General features: G+C 45.6%; 1 protein-coding gene across 5 annotated transcripts in view; it reads left to right on the forward strand.

The window, feature by feature from the left end:
• CEMIP (cell migration inducing hyaluronidase 1) overlaps window positions 1-20,292 on the forward strand; it is a 168,297-nt gene that overhangs the window by 130,785 nt on the left and 17,220 nt on the right. For all 5 annotated transcript variants that reach the window (XM_080980270.1, XM_080980271.1, XM_080980272.1 and 2 more), the window contains exons 12-17: window positions 5,595-5,770; window positions 7,236-7,445; window positions 13,024-13,229; window positions 16,252-16,321; window positions 17,465-17,593; window positions 18,538-18,623. In XM_080980270.1, coding sequence (XP_080836396.1) covers window positions 5,595-5,770; window positions 7,236-7,445; window positions 13,024-13,229; window positions 16,252-16,321; window positions 17,465-17,593; window positions 18,538-18,623 — 877 coding nt within the window. The remainder of the gene's footprint in view (window positions 1-5,594; window positions 5,771-7,235; window positions 7,446-13,023; window positions 13,230-16,251; window positions 16,322-17,464; window positions 17,594-18,537; window positions 18,624-20,292) is intronic.

The following is a 20,292-nucleotide window of genomic DNA, read 5'->3' on the forward strand; positions in this document are numbered from 1 at the left end:
CTCCCCCGAGTCAGCAAAAGCACAACATGAAAACAAATACTCAGCGTGTTAGTTATATATAGAACTCTCTTAGTGCATATTCAACATTCTTGTTGGCATTTAGCATTCTTAGCATGTCTCTGCAGGTGTTAAATAAAACCCAAGCCCATGCAAGTCTGAGATCTTATTATTCTAAAGCCCAGGCACGTGTACCTTTCATAAAAAGAGTTTTGTAGATCACTGCAGATGGTGACAGCAGCCACAAAATTAAGAGACGCCTGCTTCTTGGGAGAAAAGCAATGGCAAACCTAGACAGCATCTTAAAAAGCAGAGACATCACCTTGCCAACAAAGGTCCGTATAGTTAAAGCTATGGTTTTCCCAGTAGTGATGTATGGAAGTGAGAGCTGGACCATAAAGAAGGCTGATCGCCGAAGAATTGATGCTTTTGAATTATGGTGCTGGAGGAGACTCTTGAGAGTCCCATGGACTGCAAGAAGATCAAACCTATCCATTCTTAAGGAAATCAGCCCTGAGTGCTCACTGGAAGGACAGATCCTGAAGCTGAGACTCCAATACTTTGGCCACCTCATGAGAAGAGAAGACTCCCTGGAAAAGACCCTGATGCTGGGAAAGATTGGGGGCACAAGGAGAAGAGGACGACAGAGGACGAGATGGTTGGACAGTGTTCTCGAAGCTACCAGCATGAGTCTGGCCAAACTGCGGGAGGCAGTGGAAGACAGGAGGGCCTGGCGTGCTCTGGTCCATGGGGTCACGAAGAGTCGGACACGACTAAACGACTAAACAACAACAACAAAAGCATCACCAAGACATTTATTTTGGGAAGCTTGCCCCATGCCTAGGGATAGCTGAATCTTACCAATTCTGGTTTCACTCCATTCCTTATTTTTCCAATCTCCACAGTTCTCAGTGCTCCACATTTCCATATTAGTTTGAAACCTGCATTTCAGCACAGATTTCTCCCAATCCACCATGCTTGTATGCAGTTTTGCCTAATATGCACATTTTTTGCAAAGCAGTTCCCCCTAATATAATGCGTTTTTGTATGTTTTGCGGTAATATATGCATTTCTATGCACAATTTAACCTAGTGTATCCATTTCTGCACACGTTACCTGGCTTCAGAAATGCACTGGAAAATTTAGAGGAGTGTGAATTTTGATGGATGGATGTATTTCACTTTGCATATTGCTTTTTGGAAAGGTGTGAATTAAGGTAGAATTGCCTTCATAGATGAACAGACCTGAATTTCTCTCCCATCTGCAACTACATTGCTTCAATGCATCTGCTCCACTCCAAAGCACTTAAAATGCAAAACAGTTGCAAAGAATCCCAGGGCACATAAACATGAAAAGCATTCTAAATCTGAAGGCCTGCCATATAAAAATAATCTGTCCAGCAAGACAAGATCGAGAATAAGTCAGAGCTTGTGGGAGATTTAAAAAATGTTAGAGGGGGGGTGGAGAGACCACTTGAGTTGAATAATGCAACTTCTGCAATGGGTTACGTTAAGTGATTGTTTGTCCACTGCTTGAACCTTACCCAGGAATGTCTTCTGGTTTTTATGCCAGTTCTATTTGCAGATTCCAGGCCTTTATGTCAGAGGGTGAAAAATAACTAAATCTGTTCACTGCTGCGATTAAAACATATAGCAAACTGACAGCAGAAAGCGTATTTCTGTATAATCGCCCTGAGCAAATAGCCAATTATTTGAAGCACGTATGTCCCGCCAGTTAATTTTGTAGGCTTTTTGTCTGTGGACCGTATGCACATAATAAAACTTGAGCTGGCTGGAGGAAATGGTATGTTTTAAAGAATGTGGGGTTTTTTGAAAGGGGAGAGAGATGAGGCCTTGCAGATATTGGGGATCGAGGGAGGCCATCTTCTAGGTGCCGCAGCAGAAAATGGACGGACAGCAGCAACAGCTACAGAGGAGAAAAGCTTGCTTTTATTTACTATCTGCACCACTGGACACAGATGAATTCTTTTGCCCTCCTTATCAAAGTTCCGTATGAAGTTTTGCAGGGATCTCCCCTTTCTGGCTCCACCAGGTCTCCATCTGATAACACCTTGTGCTCAGATCTGCTTCAGCAAACAACAGCCGCAGCAGGATCAAATGATACCACCTTCTCCGTTCATTGAAAACTGCATCACAAAGCGGGTGGGATAGCTCCCTCTGCCCTCCTTGTGTGACACGAAGGCATGTTGTAGCCAAGATGTGGAGCCGCCATCCGTTCTGCTATGATGGCAATTTGCAGTGTCTTTGTGCACATTGAGAGAGTCTTCCGGGCACCCGCTTTGTTCCATCTGACCGTGGCTTGAGAATTCGGAACCACAGTGGGACTGCACAGCTTAAATGGCAGGCTTGGGTCTCAAGTTGGAGCCACCTGGGAGATGGAACAGGTTTTGTCCTCACTCGGTAGTGTCCTTCAAGCGCAGCCATCATTAGGTTTCCTCTATAAGTGAATATTGTCCTCTGTGGCAGGAGTGAAGAATCGTTTTGGCCCCGGGAGCATGGTGGGCAAACTTGGCAGGTGGGTGGGGCCACCTACATGTCAATCATCTGGTGGTATCCACTGACCAATAGGTGGGAAGTCCTGTCCTCCTTTCAAAGTTGACCTGTGAGGTGGTGGTGGTGGTGGTGGGGTCTGCTTCACCAGCGTGTTCCTCACAAGAAATGCCCTGGCAAAGCAAAATTAGGCAGGATAAGCGGACAGTTCAGCCCTGCTCTCTGCTTTTCCAGCTCTTTCCCTGAAGGGAAGAGTTTGGCAATGGTGTCAACTGATGACAGATGGGCATGGTTTGGGGGAAATGGCTGGTATGCAAAAATTGGCTCACTGACCAGAGTTTCCCCACTGTCATGGGTCAGGATTCACTTTCGCCTGCTGAACAGCAGCCTGAAGGGGGAGTTATTCCACCTGCAGCTGGTCAGCCTTCAAGGACACAAGAGGAGAAGGCACTGATGAGAACCAGCTGGCTTCAGCCTTCTTAAACAGAGCTCTCAGCAGCCGTCAGATGCTGCAAACAACGCTTGTAGTTCCTGGTCCTACCTTGCTGCTTCCTGCTTCCTATCTGGACCCTTGAGTCTGTGATCATCTGGACTCCCTGACTTCTGGACTGTGAGACTTTGTGTGTGGGTTCTGCTCTCAGGCAAGAGTTCCTCAGAGCCCCTAGCCCCTGCTTGTTTGGCAACAGAACTCAGACGGGGCTACAACACCCACCCTTGTTCTGTGACGGAGGACTAAAACACTGAGCTCATGGACATGGTTGCAGTTAGGGCAAAACCATGTGCTGAAGCTCATCACCTCTCACTGATGGCGATTCTTCACTGGGTTGCCACTGAATGGTAGAAAGGTAAAGGTAAAGGACTCCTGGGCAGTTCATTCCAGTCGAATTAGACTATGAGGTGCAGAGCTCATCTCTACTTTCAGGCCAAGAGAGCCAGCATTTGTCCACCGACAGCATTTCTTTTCATCTGTCCAGCATGACTAAACAGCTTCTGGTACAATGAAACACTGTGATGGAAGCCAGAGCGCATGAAAACGCCGCTTACCTTCCCACCACAGTGGTACCTATTTATCTTGTATAGTTTTGAACTGCTGGGTTGGCAGGAGCTGGGACAAAGCAACGGGAGTCCACCCCCGTTGCACGGACTCAAACTGTCGGCCTTACGATCGGCAAGCCCAAGAGGCTCAGTGGTTTAGACCACAGCGCCACCCGCATCCCTGCCACTGAATGGCAGGCCCAGAGAGTTGCATAGCAGCTTCCAGGCACATTGAAATATTCATTCCTCCTCATAAAAATGACGGGCATTCTGCCTGTTTTCTTGTTTTAAAGCAGATAACCCTTCTCCTATATCTTCTTTGCAAGGAACAATTCTGACTTGGCTATTTCTGAGCTTTTGGCATTTGTTTCCAGTTATAAATGTTGAGTGCGCACGCCTCTCCCGAAAGAAAATATCTGCAAGTGTAAAACATATATGCTCTTTGAGCGCAGCATTTATTTAATGTGTGTATTGCTTGTTTTTACTGGACCGGTTGAGAATGTGGGCAGTAAGATAATCTCTTCCTGCTTCCTTCCTCCCCCACCCCCCATTGCAAAACAGCTGAATCAGGGAAGACATGGTGCGTCTGTGTGTAAAAGACACAGTGACACATGGAGGAGGGATAAGTTTAAAAAGTCTTCTCTGGTTTGTAGAGGGTGAGGGGAAGAAGCAGGAAAGAATCATTCATGTATGTGTGTGTTTGCGTTTGTGTATGACTTGCAATATGGAAGCTGCAATCCTATGTGTGTACACTTGTAAATTAATTCACTTACTTTGCAGTGAACATTCATAGTGGTGGTGGTGATGATGATTTCTGTATCTGCTGCCCATCTAACTGGGTTGCTCCACCCATTCTGGGCAATTTGCAACATGGGGTGAGCTCCCGTTGTTCTGTCCCTGCTCCTGCCAACCTAGCAGTTCGAAAGCACGTCAAAGTGGAGTAGATAAATAGGTACCACTCCAGCGGGAAGGTAAACGGTGTTTCTGTGCGCTGCTCTGGTTTGCCAGAAGCGGCTTAGTCATGCTAGCCACATGACCCGGAAGCTGTATGCCAGCTCCCTTGGCCAATAAAGCGAGATGAGCACTGCAACCTCAGAGTTGGCCACAACTGGACCTAATGGTCAGGGGTCCCTTTGCCTTTACCGTTATAAAACAATAATAGCCCAGCGGTAGGACACATGCTCTGTATGCAGAAGGCTTCCATCGCTGGCATCTCCAGGTAGGGCTGGAAGAGACATCTTTCAGAAAACCCCGAAGAGCTGGTGCTGTTCAGTGTAGACTAGTGGGTAGTCCCTGTGGTGTCCTCCATCTGTTCCTGGACTACAACTCCCATTATATCTGAACTTTGGCTATGCTTCTCTGGGGCTGATAGGTGTTCAGGAACACCTGGAGGGCCACAGGCTGACTCATCCCTGATGCAGAGGATGCTGAATGAGAGGGACAGTTGTCTGACTCTGTACAAAGCAGCCTCCTATCAGCAGACGTAAGGTCCCTAGCAGTACACTTAAGCTGTAAAAACCCCTGAAGTTCTGTGGCATGGGTAGGTAAACTAAGGCCCAGGGATCTGGCCCAATCACCTTCTAAATCCAGCCCACGGATGGATCAGCATGTTTTTACATGAGCAGAATGTGTGCTTTTATTTAAAATGCATCTCTGGGTTATTTGTGGGGCATAGGAATTCGTTCAGTCCCCTCCCCTCAAAATATAGTCCAGCCCCCCCCCCCCCCAAGGTCTGAAGGACAGTGGACTGGCCCCCTGCTGAAAAAGTTTGCTGGCCCCTGTTCTGTGGCATCACATTGGAATAGTTGGAACAGTCAAACTTGGAAGTATGGAATCAATATGCCAACAAATCAAAGGGCTATTGATCTGGTGGGTGCCTATTTTGCTGATAATTTCATTGCTTTGTTATGTTTGCTGACTGCTTTGTGGTCGTATGGCAATTAGACAGTATATAAATCCTGTGGAATAATAAAAATTGAAATTGAAATTGAAATAAATAGAAGTTAAAGAATGGATTTATTAATGGCAAATTTTCGTTTATTGCTCCTTTAGGGAAAGCAAACTACCTTCACACAGGAGAGGTGATGGATGGAGTGGACATGAGAGCAGAAGTAGGCTTGCTAAGTCGCAACATTCTCGTGATGGGAGAGATGGCCAAGGAATGCTACAATTACAACAGTGATCTGTGTTCCTTCTTTGATTTTGACACCTTTGGAGGCCATATCAAGGTATCGCTTGGTGTCTATGTATTGCTGATTTTTTCCCACCCCTGTGCTGGGAAATTTCTTCCATGTGGCTGGGGGAGTCTGATATGACATTGAGCACTTGTATCTAACATATCCAATCTCAGACTTTATGTCGGCAGCAGAAATTTTATGGAGCGTGGGCACAATCGTGCCAATAGATCTATGTGCATTTAAAGTGCAATACTTTTCAAGATGAGAATTTATTTATGCAGCTCCTATACTGATGTGCCCTTTTGACCAAACAGCAGTCTCCTAAGCTGTGTACAAAATGATAGCAAACAATTCTAAAAAGCAAAAAAATATAAAGTTTGGGGGGAAAGCTAAGTGGTAGAGCATCTGCTTTGCATGCAGAAGGTTGTAGGTTAAATTCCTGGTCTGAAATCCCCAAGGGCTCCTGCCTGTCAATGTAGATAGTACATCAGCTAGATGGACCCAGTACTGAGCTAGGGTTAGAATTCCTGCTCCGTGATTGCAGTCATGGGATTGTTGTCTATCACATGACGGTGTATGTTTTGACTCCACAAAGTGGGAAGTGAAGGAGACAGGATGTTTGTGTTACTGTGTTCCATGAAGTGGGACTATTGTCCTTTGTTCATTCTCTTTGCTGTCTGATACTAGAGAGAGCAGGAGCCATGTTTCAGTGCTCCATGTGTGTTTATATGTAAATACAGTGGTACCTCGGGTTACATACACTTCAGGTTACAGACTCCTCTAACCCAGAAATATTGCTTCAGGTTAAGAACTTTGCTTCAGGATGAGAACAGAAATTGTGCTTCGGCGGCGCGGCGGCAGCAGCAGCAGCAGGAGGCCCCATTAGCTAAAGTGGTGCTTCAGGTTAAGAACAGTTTCAGGTTAAGTATGGACCTCCGGAACTAATTAAGTACTTAACCCGAGGTACCACTGTAAAGTCGATTAGCCAAAATGCTGAGGTCTGTCACATGAACTGCAAAGACCCTGCGGATCCCTAAGTGTGCCGATGTCTGTTGGCATCGGTCGCTGTGATGTTCGGGCAGAAGAAAGCTTTTGAAGCTCCCGAACAATCGACCAGGAGGGAGAGAACATGCCAGTCGGGCATGTGTCTCTGCCAGGGTTCTACTTGAGTGTAGGCTGACAGCTAGATGGTCTGGTTCAGTATAAGGCAGTTTCCTATATCCTTATTGGATTGCATCCATTGTTCTACTCAAGATCCATTAGTTTCAAGATCCATTAGTCTCCTAACAACTGTCAGTAGCTTTAACAACTACACCTCCCAGAATTCTTTGGAGGAAGTGATAAGTTCTTGAAGTGGTTTGATACCACTTTAAATGTATAGTGCAGATGTGGCTTTAAAAGCGCTGGATCACACTTGTTTGACAAACGAAAACAACAACCCTGAAAGCGTCTTGCACAAGTATCAAGCCCACCGGTTGATGATGATGATGATGATGATGTGTGTGTTGTTCTCTAGCTTGGCCTTGGATTTAAGTCTGTCCACATGGAAGGGATTGAACTGAAGCACATGGGCCAGCAGTCACTGGGACACTACCCAATCCACTTCCACATGTCCGGAGATGTGGATGAGAAGGGCGGCTACCACCCTCCTACCTACGTGAAAGACATCTCCATCCACCATGCCTTTTCTCGCTGTGTCACCATCCATGGCTCCAATGGTCTGCTGGTAAGAAACTTGAGATTCGTACACCATCTCTTCCAGCACAATTCAAAGTGTTGGTGCTGCTGGTCTGCAGGTCTACCTAGGTGCAAATAACTTCAAAAACTTGGGGCCAAAGTACCAGAAGGGCTGATTCCTAATGCATCAAAACGATCACTGAGATGCTCTGATGGGGCACTTCAGGTGGTGTGATGTGTCCCTGAGGTATGGCTGGCCTTCACTAGGGGCTAAGCCCAGGGGTAGGCAAACTAAGGCCCGGGGCCAGATCCAGCCCAATCGCCTTCTCAATCCAGTCCAGGAATCAGCGTGTTTTTACATGTGTAGAATGTGTGCTTTTATTTAAAATGCATCTCTGGGTTATTTGTGGGGCATAAGAATTCGTTCATTCCCCACCCGCAATATAGTCTGGCCCATCACATGGTCTGAGGGACAGTGGACCGGCCCACGGCTGAAAAAGGTTGCTGACCCCTGGGCTAAGCTTTCCTTTTGGCAGGCCTTGCCCTGCAAAACTCCCTTTCAGACATCTTTTGAAAGGCATATTTTTTAGGCTGGCCTTTGCAACTGAATTTGCAAAGGGAGTGACCGCCGAGAACATATAACACCGGTCCTGAAAGACCTACATTGGCTCCCAGTACATTTCTGAGCACAATTCAAAGTGCTGGTGCTGACCTTTAAAGCCCTAAACGGCCTCGGCCCAGTATCCCTGAAGGAGCATCTCCACCCCCATCATTCAGCCCGGACACTGAGGTCCAGCTCCGAGGGCCTTCTGGCGGTTCCCTCCCTGCGAGAAGTGAGGTTACAGGGAACCAGGCAGAGGGCCTTCTCAGTAGTGGCGCCTGCCCTGTGGAAATCCCTCCCATCAGATGTCAAGGAAATAAACAACTATCTGACTTTTAGAAGACATCTGAAGGCAGCCCAGTTTAGGGAAGTTTTTAATGTTTGGTGGTTTATCGTGTTTTAATATTCTGTTGGGAGCCGCCCAGAGTGGCTGGGGAAACCCAGCCAGGTGGGCGGGGTATAAATAATAAATTATTATTAATTATTATTTGTAAGGCGTCGATCCTGTAGTGTGGCAGCAGCCGTACTTTGGAACTCCCTGCCTCTTGAAATTAGGCAGGAAACCCTTGCGCTCTTGGTTCCTTGTTGCCCCATTGCCCTCTGAAGTTTGGGGTGGCGGCAGCCCAGGTGATGGTGTTGCCCTGGAGAGTAGCAGTCCCTGAACTGTGGAATTCCTCCCTCAAAGAGGTGTTTCTGGAACTTTCCTCATAGTTTTCATAACATGTGGGAGACACTCCTATTTACCATATTCTCTTTACCCTGGTTTTTGTTTAGAACTCACCCTCTTCTCTTGATTGAAATCTGTTTTAATTGTTTTTAATATTTGATTCTTTTAATTGTTGTGATCAACCCTCAGACCTGTAGGGTAAGAAATAAAAATAGCAATAATATTTTAGACGCAGCTGGGAACTTTCTTGTTTTCACAAGCCTATCCAGACATGTAAAGTGGGCAGCTATAATTGTTTTAAAAGTTTTATTGATTTTTATCTGTGTTTTTTTAATGGTGATGGCTTGATTCATATTCCGGTTTTTATAAAACAACAACAACAACCCCTGGCTACAAGGATTTTAGCTGCGTTTCCTTCTACATTTTTATTATTTAATTCATAAAAATTAAATACCGTGTGCCTGTGAAAAACACACACCACAAATCAGTTTACAAAGGGAATGAAACAATGAAATCATCAGTTTTTAAAAATTAAAATAAACAATATGCTAAAATCAAACATAAATATTCTACATTTCTGGATAGGCTTAAACCATGGAGGCAGAGGATAGCAATGATGGGACAGGCTTCTCCTCTATGGATTTGTCTAATCCTCTTTTAAAGCCATCCACATTGGTGGCTACCACTGCCTCTTGTGGCAAGGAGTTCCAAAGTTTAACTGTGTGCTGCATTCAGAAGTCTTTCCCTTTGTCTGTCCTGAATCTTCCAACCTTGCATGTCTGCAGATTCTAGTGTTACGAGAGAGGTTCTTCTTCGATTAAGCATTTATTAATTTGCCATAGATCAGAGTCTATGTTCCTGTTCCTGTTACTACAACTGCTTTCCGATTTGTAGCCACATGTGGAGAGTAGAATGTCAGATGAGAAAGGAACCTAATGGACGTATTAACTGCAAAGCAAAGATGGCCAGAGGCCTGTTAAGTGGTAGAAAGCATCCTGGTTAAAGGTAAAGGTAAAGGGACCCCTGACCATTAGGTCCAGTTGTGACCGACTCTGGGGTTGCGGCGCTCATCTCGTTTTACTGGCCGAGGGAGCCAGCGTACAGCTTCCAGGTCATGTGGCCAGCATGACTAGGCCGCTTCTGGCGAACCAGAGCAGCGCACGGAAACACCGTTTACCTTCCTGCTGGAGCGGTACCTATTTATCTACTTGCACTTTGATGTGCTTTCGAACTGCTAGGTTGGCAGGAGCAGGGACCGAGCAACGGGAGCTCACCCCGTCGCGGGGATTCGAACTGCCAACCTTCTGATCAACAAGTCCTAGGCTCTGTGGTTTAACCCACAGCGCCACCCGCATCCCAGGCATCCTGGTTATGGTACCGTAAATACTTCTTCTGCAGTGGCCGCACAGCTGCTGATTAACATGGGCCAATCCAAACCCTCATCACTGATTCTAATTTTAAGCCCTGATCCTGCACATATCAATATTTTTTTTCATGGTGCTGCTGCCACAGCCAACTCAAATATTCAGAGTGTGACATTGCAGTGGCTCAAATGGGCGGGTCGGTTTTAGAGGATTTGGAAGCGTCCAGCTTCTCATTTTTGCCCTTTTCCAAGGAGCAAAATTATATTTAGTTCAAAGAAATTCTGGTCAGGAGCCACGTTCCTTCCTCCGCACTTCCACAGCCAAAAAGCAAGCAATGGGGAAGGAAACATGGTCAAGTTGATAGGAATGAAGAAAGCAGCTACCTCAAGGGATTTTCTGGTCGCTGCTCTTATTTTACATCCATTTTGAGATGCAATTGGATGTGCACAGCCTGTTCTTTTTGCATTTCGTTGTCATTTGACCTCCTTGCATACCACTTTCTCTCTCTTTCTTCTTACACCTGTGTGTATCTAACTGCCGGCAGAGGATAACACTACATTTGTGAGACTAAGCCTCATTGGACTCAGTTGGGGTTACTCCTGAGTAAAACAGTACTTACATCTTGTGCAAATGCATATAGAATCGCCGCTCGCACTTGGGGAACCAGTTCCACCAAAATAGCAGGGCTGTTCTCCAAGTAAAACAGTTTAGGGATTTGGATGAGAAAGCGCTGACAAAATTATTGCAGCAGAAACGATATAATAAATATATAGTCAGCATTTCAGCCATAAGATGCATTGAAAAGATGTGGATCTCTGCCCACCCCTTAGTTTGTCTGCGACTATCTGGATTGCAGAGACTGTAAGGGGCTGGCTAATCTTGTATTTAAATGATCTTACGTAATTGCATCCTCTGCTAGTGGAGCAAATCTAGATAGACTTGGACTCATGACACCTTTTGCATGTAAAAACGTCTGAAATATTACTCTCACCAGCAGCAGTGCATTAAAAGCCCACCACATCCTGCTTTCCTCATTACTTTGCAAATGTTTGTGTTACAATCTGCTGAGCCACAACATTAAATTCTGGCCTGATTTATGCCAAGGCTTGTTGAGGAGGGGGGCTGAATGAACGCAGGGAGTATGTCATGCCAGAAACTATTGGCATACTCTATAGATTTATGGTGGATAATACTCTGAGGAATACGCAGGAGGGCCTGCTAGCTGCGGCAATGCTTGCATCTGGTGTCATTAATTCAGTTTGAGATTGACGGTGCTCCTTTGCTGGAAAGGACAAATGCCGTATGAAGTCCGCCCCTGAATTTAGGAGTCCAGCATTTATAAACCCTCTGATTTAAAGCCATGCCATCTTATATGTGCATGCACAGAAAATGATTTAAATATATATATATTCCCAGCAAATCTAGGGGCATCCTGACTGAAATTTACTCGGAGTCGAGAGTGGATTTCATGCTCTTTATTCAGCTCATAGTGGTGAGGAGGAACGGAAGTTCCCCCAGAATGTCTGCCTTATATACATTACTTACACAATGGGCCCCACGAGATTGGCTAATTCCGGGATTCTCCTGTAGGCCAATCAGGTTGCGGATTCCCATCCACCTGCAGCTGGATTGGGTGGCTCCTGTGGACCAATTAGACTGCTGCATTCTGAATCCTATTGTTCTAGGACCAATCAGACTGCTGCATTCTGAATCCTATTGTTCTAGGACCAATCAGACTGTTGCCTTTTGGATCCTATTCAACTCAGTACATAACACTGATGCTCTTCTCAGACGTGGTTTTCACATGTTGCAATGTGGATTCCTGATTACAGTGGCAATGAAGTCAATGAAGGGCTCTTAGTACATGCTCAGGGACACACTTGGCACCAGCCAACAACATGCAGATGCAAGAAAACCCTTGTGCGTGTCGACCCCTTCAAAATGAGCGTGATGCACTCCTACAATGGAACGGTACACTGATCTGAATCATCATCAGCTGATCTGAATCATGCCGCCTTCATCTCTGATGGAAATAAGACATAATGACTTGCCTCTGTTTTTAGCTTTAAACTGGTTTAAGAAGAAATGTGTCCAAACTGTAATGTAGACAAGCTATAGATGGTACCACATTTCCTTTTTCAGGGTTCCTTTTATCTCAGGGACGTCCATTGCATGCAGAAGGTCCTCAGGCTCCATCCCTGGGACATTGAGTTAAAAAGGATAAGCTTACAGGTGATAAGAGAGACTTTGCCCTAGCTGCTGCAAGCCAGAGTAGATACTCAAAGGCTGGATCTACAAAGGTTGCATCCACAACATGCTTTCCCCCCAAAGAATCATGGGAAGTGTAGTTTGTTAAGGTGTTGAGATTCTCCCAGGATTCTTGGGGAGAGAAGCCATGAGTGTTGTTAATGCATAGTTTGGATGTGGCCCAGTATAAGGCAGCTTCCCACGATCCTGTCCCATTAGATCAGGGGTCAGCAACCCTTTTCAGCTGTGGGCCGGTCCACCATCCCTCAGATCATGTGTTGGGCCGGACTATTTTTTTTCTCGGTGGGGCGGAAAATGAATGAATTCCTATGCCCCACAAATAACCCAGAGATGCATTTTAAATAAAAGCACACATTGTACTCATCATCATAATAATAATAATTTATTATTTATACCCCATCCATTTGGCTGGGTTTCCCCAGCCACTCGGGGCGGCTTCCAACAGAATATTAAAATACAACAACCCTCATTTACTCATGTAAAAACATGCTGATTCATGGACCGTCCGTGGACCGGATTGACAAGGTGATTGGGCCGCATCCAGCCCGCGGGCCTTAGGTTGCCTACCCCTGCATTAGATACTCTCGGCATTGTTTCACAGGTTGTTTCTAAGTTGAACATCATTAATGCCATGAGCCTCACAATTACGTCCAGGCAAGGTGCTGTTCTGAGCATCTAGGAAGACCAGCCTCGTATCCATGCCCTCTCCCTTTTTTTATGTCCACAGGTCAAGGATGTTGTTGGGTACGACACGCTGGGACACTGCTTTTTTACTGAAGATGGCCCAGAAGTACGCAATACTTTTGATCACTGCCTTGGACTCTTGGTGAAGCCGAGCACGTTGCTGCCCTCTGACCGAGACACAAGGATGTGCAAGACGATCACAGAAGGAGCTTACCCAGGATACATCCCCAAACCTAGACAGGACTGCAAGTGAGTCAAAAAATAAACTTCTAATTTCCTTTGGCTTATAGCACTGATTTGCCTGGTGTATCTTAGTGTACCATTACATCCCATTGGGAAGCTTCTTATTCCTATTATTGTTGCTTAGTCATTTAGTCGTGTCCGACTCTTCGTGACCCCATGGACCAGAGCACACCAGGCACTCCTGTCTTCCACTGCCTCCCACAGTTTGGTCAAACTCATGATCGTAGTTTGAGAACACTGTCCAACCATCTCGTCCTCTGTCGTCCCCTTCTCCTTGTGCCCTCCATCTTTCCCAGCATCAGGGTCTTTTCCAGGGAGCCTTCTCTTCTCATGAGGTGGCCAAAGTATTGGAGCCTCAGCTTCAGGATCTGTCCTGCCTATAGCTTGCTTGAAAAGAGAAATCACCTAAATTTCCACTGTGCATCTCTCTCTCTCTCTCTCTCTCTCTCTCTCTCTCTCTCTCTCCCTCCCTCCCCCCCCCCATTTGAAAATCACAGCCAAAATGAAGCATTTTTAGTCCTTCAAGTCTCAGTGGGGAGAGACTTGGGTACACACTCAAGCGAGAGGAATATCACATTAGTTTTCCTGGTTATGTTATAGTGCTGGTGCTTCTCCTGTTTTCTAATGTTCACACATCAGTACCTGTTGTGTTAGGGAACTGTGACTTTTTGACCGATATACAAGCATGTTGTGCTAAATTTCATTCACACCTGTGGGTGTAGTGTGACACAACAACAAATGACATTAGACGTCGCTCCTCCCCCACCCTTTCCACAAATGTGTGTTTCTGCTCTCCTAAGAAAATGGCAGGAAAGAAATGTATGCTGGAATAGCTCCCTGACTTTCATCACTTTACTTCCATGGATTTTTTTCTGGAAGCAATTAAACATGGAAATGAGTGCGAATCTTCCACCATATTCCGCGAGATCCCTGGAAGTGGTTTTTACATTGTATAAAAGCTTGAATATAATGGAAAAATAGACATGAGGGAAACGCAATATACTGTTGTCTGAAAACAGCTGTAATTAATCTCTCATATTCAAATCAAAGATTAGAACTTAAAGGTAGGGTGCTGTCTGTTATTATTTAGTGCACGGCAACCCAGGCATACCAGTGTTTCAATGTTGGGGATGTCCACAGTGCATGTCACAGTAAACAGTGGCAAGAAAAATGTCTTGTATACCTGGGACTTAGCTACATTGGTCAAGAAACAGCATTTTGAATGCATTATAAACATGTAACACCAGATGGCACCAGAGAGCAAGAAAAAAAATCTAAGCAATTTTCCATAGCAGTTTTTCTCCTTTTGTTATAACAATTTGATTTCTGACTTATTTATAGCGTTTTATTTCTGTGTGTAGATCCACCCCTGGGCTGCAACGTAAAATGTGTTGTGATCTACACTGGCAGCCACAAAGACTAACAAACTAATGGGACAGTTTTGCAAGTAATGTTAAGCCTAAGTATGGCTAAGTATAATTGTGCAAGCATGCAGATATTTGCAGGAAAAATCTCTGCCACTCTGCAGGAAAAATCCTCCTCCAGTCCTGCTACTGTGAGCTAAGCCATGTGTTAATATGGCTGGTTTTGTGGTTTGTCATTCTCTAGACCAAGCATGGCCAAACTTGGCACTCCGACTGTTTGGGGCCTACAATTCCCATCGTCCCTGACCACTGGTCCTGCTAGCTAGGGATGATGGGAGTTGTAGTTCCAAAACAGCTGGAGGGCCAAGTTTGGCTATCGCTGCTCTAGACAAACCATGAGTCAAGAAGAGCAAACCTTGGCTACAAACCTTGTAACTTATCTGGATTAAGATAAGCCAAGAGCCCAGATTTGGATATAACACCAAGCCAAATCAAAGCAGGTGTGATTTTTTTCCCCTTGCAAGTACCTGTGCTTACACATTCACTCCTAGCTATGCTTTGGCTTAGTGTTACGTGCAAACTATATCTCAATTTCATGGCAGGATTGTGTATGAGATTTGAGCAAAACGATATATTCTTTTCAAAAAGGGACTTTGGCTGGAAACAGACACATTTTATAGCATTATGTATGTTTTAAGAGCCATGTGAATCCTGGGAAACAGGCAATATGTGAGATAATTACAGTGCCAGCCAGGACTTGGCAAAGCAAGTGACCATGAAAGCCAAGCTGTTTGCCAAACAAATACCTTTAAATACTTCAGGGATTTCAGGTACCATGAAAGCACGAAAAGTCAATCAGGTTCTTACTTAAGGCAACCCCTAGCAAACTCAGGGCTTTCTAGAGGTTTTCCTTTGCTTCCTTTTTTGCCGACTCATATGCAGAAACATTCATCGCAGCATAAAATATAATTGATATAGGATAGTTTCATAGCCATAGAAATTCCTTCCGGGATTCCTAAAGGCTTTCAAGGCAGGGCTGTGTCGCAAGTGTGACAGCTGTAAGGATGCTGTAACAGCGACACAGGAAGGTGCCTTGTACTGAGTCAGAACATGGGTCCATCTGCCTCAGTGCTGTCTGCACTGACTGGCAGCAGCTCTCCTGGAGATGCCAGGGATTGAACCCTGGACCTTCTGCAGGCAAAGCAGGTGTCCTGCCAATTTACTAAGGCTCTTTTCCATGGTGGTGGTGAGAGAAAGAGAGAGATCAAAGTTACTCTGTTCTGTAAAGGAAAACTTCTCTGCTCAGTTATATAACCTGGCTTGGTTTGATTAAATATACAGTTGTACCTTGGATCCTGAATGCCTTGGTATTCGGACGTTTTGGCTCCCGAATGCCGCAAACTTGGAAGTGACTGTTCCAGTTTGCGAATGTTCTTTGGAACCCAAATGTCGGACGGGGCTTCCTGGGTTTCCGATTCCTGCAGCCAATCGGAAGCCACGCCTTGGTTTCCGAACGTTTTGGAAGTCAAACAGACTTCCGGAACAGATTCCGTTCGACTTCCAAGGCACGACTGTAATGCCCGTCCCTCTGCACACTCCATTTGGGAATTGTGTATTTTTGTTTTTGTTTTGTTTACACTTATCCTTTCCCATCTAACCAACAGTGCAGTCTCTACCTTCTGGCTGGCCAACCCACACAACAACCTCATAAACTGTGCAGCTGCAGGATCCGAAGTGAGTACAAAGGGAAACAATTGCCTAGTGGTGCAGCAATAAAACTTCTAGCGCATTTGCAGAGCTGCGCAGGGTCTGGTATGGTTTCAAATTGGATGGGGGACCGCATTTTGAGATTCCTGCATTGCAGGGGGGTTGTGCTAGATGACCCTCCGGGTCCCTTCCAACTTTACAATTCTATGATTCCAGTTGGAATAACCTTGGGATTCTAATCCTCCACCCCACTACAACCCTTCAGGTTCCTGATGAAACAAAAGCTGTTTGGGGCTGTTCTGAAAAGCAGGCACAATGCCTTAATACAGTTTGGGGTAGAAACATAATCCTCACTCATTTCTTTTCCACCTGCCTTGTGTGAGATCTCGGAGCACAATTGGCAGCATTCAATGACCCGTTCCATTCGTGCGAGGACTTTTGGCTGTGTAATGGAACTCCCCACCCACCTCTCATTGCTCATACATCCGGGGTGTCCTGGTTTTTACTTTTTGAAATAATGGCAACCCTACCTCTCCCATGGGGATGCGGGTGGCACTGTGGTCTAACCCACAGAGCCTAGGACTTGCTGATCACAAGGTCGGTGATTCAAATCCCCGCAACGGGGTGAGCTCCTGTTGCTCGGTCCCTGCTCCTGCCAACCTAGCAATTCGAAAGCACGTCAAAATGCAAGTAGATACATAGGTACCGCTCCGGCGGGAAGGTAAACGGCATTTCCGTGCGCTGCTCTGGTTCGCCAGAAGTGGCTTAGTCATGCTGGCCACTTGACCCGGAAGCTGTACGCCGGCTCCCTTGGCCAATAAAGCGAGATGAGCGCTGCAACCCCAGAGTCGGCCACAACTGGACCTAATGGTCAGGGGTCCCTTTACCCTTTACCTCTCCCATCACTGTTCTGGGTCGTCCCCCCCAACCTTTAAGTGCATATTTGGGGAGGCCGTGGGACACACACAGGGAAAGGAGGGGGCAAGTTCCCTGGCAGAAGTAACAATCCTTGTGCTGGAAGAACAAGTGTTTCCCAAAATGAATGGTTGTGCTTTGTTCCCTCCACACGCCCCGCCCCACCAATGTGCAGGCTTCTGCTTTTTGCTGTTTTTAATATCTCACGCATCCCAAGTCTGGCATAGGCTGAATCTGTTGTGTTCTATCTTGCAGGAAACTGGGTTTTGGTTTGTTTTGCATCACGTACCGACGGGACTCTCTGCAGGAATGTATCCCCCTGGCTACTCTGAGCACATTCCAATGGGGACGTTCTATAACAATCGGGCACATTCGAACTATCGAGTGAGTATACATGCAATTGGAAATCCTATCTTCTTTTTCCAAATGCTGTCCTCCCCCCCCTTTTCCAATCTCAGTGTCAAGCCATTATTGGCCACCATTCTGCTTCCATAATATCAACAGCATACGTTGTCTCCCTGCCCTGCTCCAAGCATTTTTATCTACAAATTCTGTTTTCAGTTAGCTCCAACTTTTGGCTCTAGATGGAGGAGAGTGATGAATAAAGAGGCCTTTTTCTCTTTTAATCCCCAGCTGATTGTTGTCTGTTGTTGTCTGTATCTGTAAGTTTCACTAAATAGGCATGCACACACAAACGTGTCCTGTTTCTCAAATGCCAAGATCTGTTGAAGCAGCAACCAACGTTTGTGACACATAATGAGTACTGCACTCAGGACCCAAACTAGACAAGGTGTTAAATGCATTGATGTATTTCATGTGTCCAGTAGCTGGACGCCCCCAGGGCTGTTTAGGAGGAGGGGAGGGGGGGTGAAACTAGACGTGTCGAGAAAAAAGTATTCATTTAATGTGTTGTGTTGTTTGGCCTTTGGGGTGAACAGGGAACAAGTAGGTGCTGAAACAATTATTCAGTCTTCTTAAAAAAGGCACATAGTAGGTCTTGTGGGGCTTGGCCTGGGGCAAACAGCCTCAAGGGGCAAACAGAGAGCCTGGAAAGACAACATTTGGACCCTGAGCCAGAAGCTCCTCACCTCTGCACTCTAACAAAACTTGTTATTATGGAGAGCTGGTAAACATTCAAACCCTCAGGTGCATTAAAACAAAATGATGGTACAATCTGTTTGTGCCAGGCAATGTTCCAAATTCTTTTGTTGGTGTAAAGCGAATGCATTGAAAGTACGTGCCTATACGTATGTAAGTTTGCATGCTTGTATATTTCCCTCCTAAGGATTTGGCTGACAGAATCCCTCCCTCCTACCCTTCTTTTCCAGGCTGGAATGATAATTGACAATGGAGTTAAAACGACGCCAGCGTCTGCCAAGGACAAAAGGCCCATCCTGACTCTGATCGCGGGGAGGTAATCTGATTTTGATCGGTTTTATTTGGAAAGTAAAGTCCTCTTTTTGCAGCTCAGGCTGGGGAATGAATGCTGATCATAACCGTTATAACCTTTTAATTGTTTGGGGGATACATATGTGCCTGTGTGGAAGGGGGAGATTTTCAACAGATCCACATACATTCAGCCACATCTTAAGCATGTGGTTTCCCCCAAGGAATTCTGGGTACTTTATTAGTTCCCAGGATTCTTTGGGGGGAAAGTCATGTCCTTTAAATGCCTGGTGGGGACCTGCTGTTTACTTTCCTTCAGCCAACTCCCTTCACCCAGCAGGATTTAACACCAGTCTTTTTAAGTCCATACCTTGTTCCCCTGCCGTACCTGCATCATATTCTCTTCTAGTCCTCAGTGTTAAACCTCTCCCTGCTTATTTACTTTTGAATTTACAATCCACACTTTCATTTAAAAAAAATACAGCAAGGTGGAGTACAACATATAAGGATAAAATCAACAAAAGAGCCATAAAAATATCAATAAAATAAAAGTTATTTCTGCTCGGTATTATTTTATTGCTTAAGTTATTAAAGCAGAAGTTAAGTCAATCCCTCCTCCTGCCAGCCTATAAATGAGAATACAATAAAGCAGCTTTACCAACTAAGGTTTGCTGGAAATGCAGCTTATCCCCCTGGAAGATATCCATGCCGATGGTGTTTTCATTTAGAATCATAGAAGCATAGAAGAGTTGGAAGAGACCACAAGGGCCATCGAGTCCAACCCCCTGCCAAGCAGGAAACACCATCAGAGCACTCCTGACATATGGTTGTCAAGCCTCTGCTTAAAGACCTCCAAAGAAGGAGACTCCACCACACTCCTTGGCAGCAAATTCCACTGTCGAACAGCTCTTACTGTCAGGAAGGTCTTCCTAATGTTTAGGTGGAATCTTCTTTCTTGTAGTTTGGATCCATTGCTCCGTGTCCGCTTCTCTGGAGGAGCAGAAAACAACCTTTCTCCCTCCTCTATGTGACATCCTTTTATATATTTGAACATGGCTATCATATCACCCCTTAACCTCCTCTTCTCCAGGCTAAACATGCCCAGCTCCCTTAGCCGTTCCTCATAAGGCATCGTTTCCAGGCCTTTGACCATTTTGGTTGCCCTCCTCTGGACACGTTCCAGTTTGTCAGTGTCCTTCTTGAACTGTGGTGCCCAGAACTGGACACAGTACTCCAGGTGAGGTCTGACCAGAGCAGAATACAGTGGCACTATTACTTCCCTTGATCTAGATGCTATACTCCTATTGATGAGGCCCAGAATTGCACTGGCTTTTTTAGCTGCCGCGTCATTTGTAACGATTTGTATTATAAGTCTGGAATGTATTGCTGATATCTCTGCCCCCCTAAATATTTCATATCTGTTTTTTGAGTCAGACCTTTGGTCTGTTTTGCTCATTGCTTCCCACACTGGCTGGCAGCAGCTCTCCGGGGTTTCAGGCAGGGCACATTCACAGCCCTACCTAGAGATGCTGGGAATGGAAGCTGGCACCTTCGGGATGCAGAGGATGCTCTGTGCCTGAGATCTGGGTTTTCTACTCTGCCCTTTGGTGTCATGGGTTCAGAGTATTCACAGAATCATAGAGTCGGAAGAGACCCTGAGGATCATCTAGTCCAACCCTCTGCAATGCAACTGTCCC

The sequence above is a fragment of the Podarcis pityusensis genome (assembly GCF_964106645.2).
Source record: "Podarcis pityusensis genome assembly, chromosome: 14".
Classification (NCBI taxonomy): Eukaryota; Metazoa; Chordata; class Lepidosauria; order Squamata; family Lacertidae; genus Podarcis; species Podarcis pityusensis.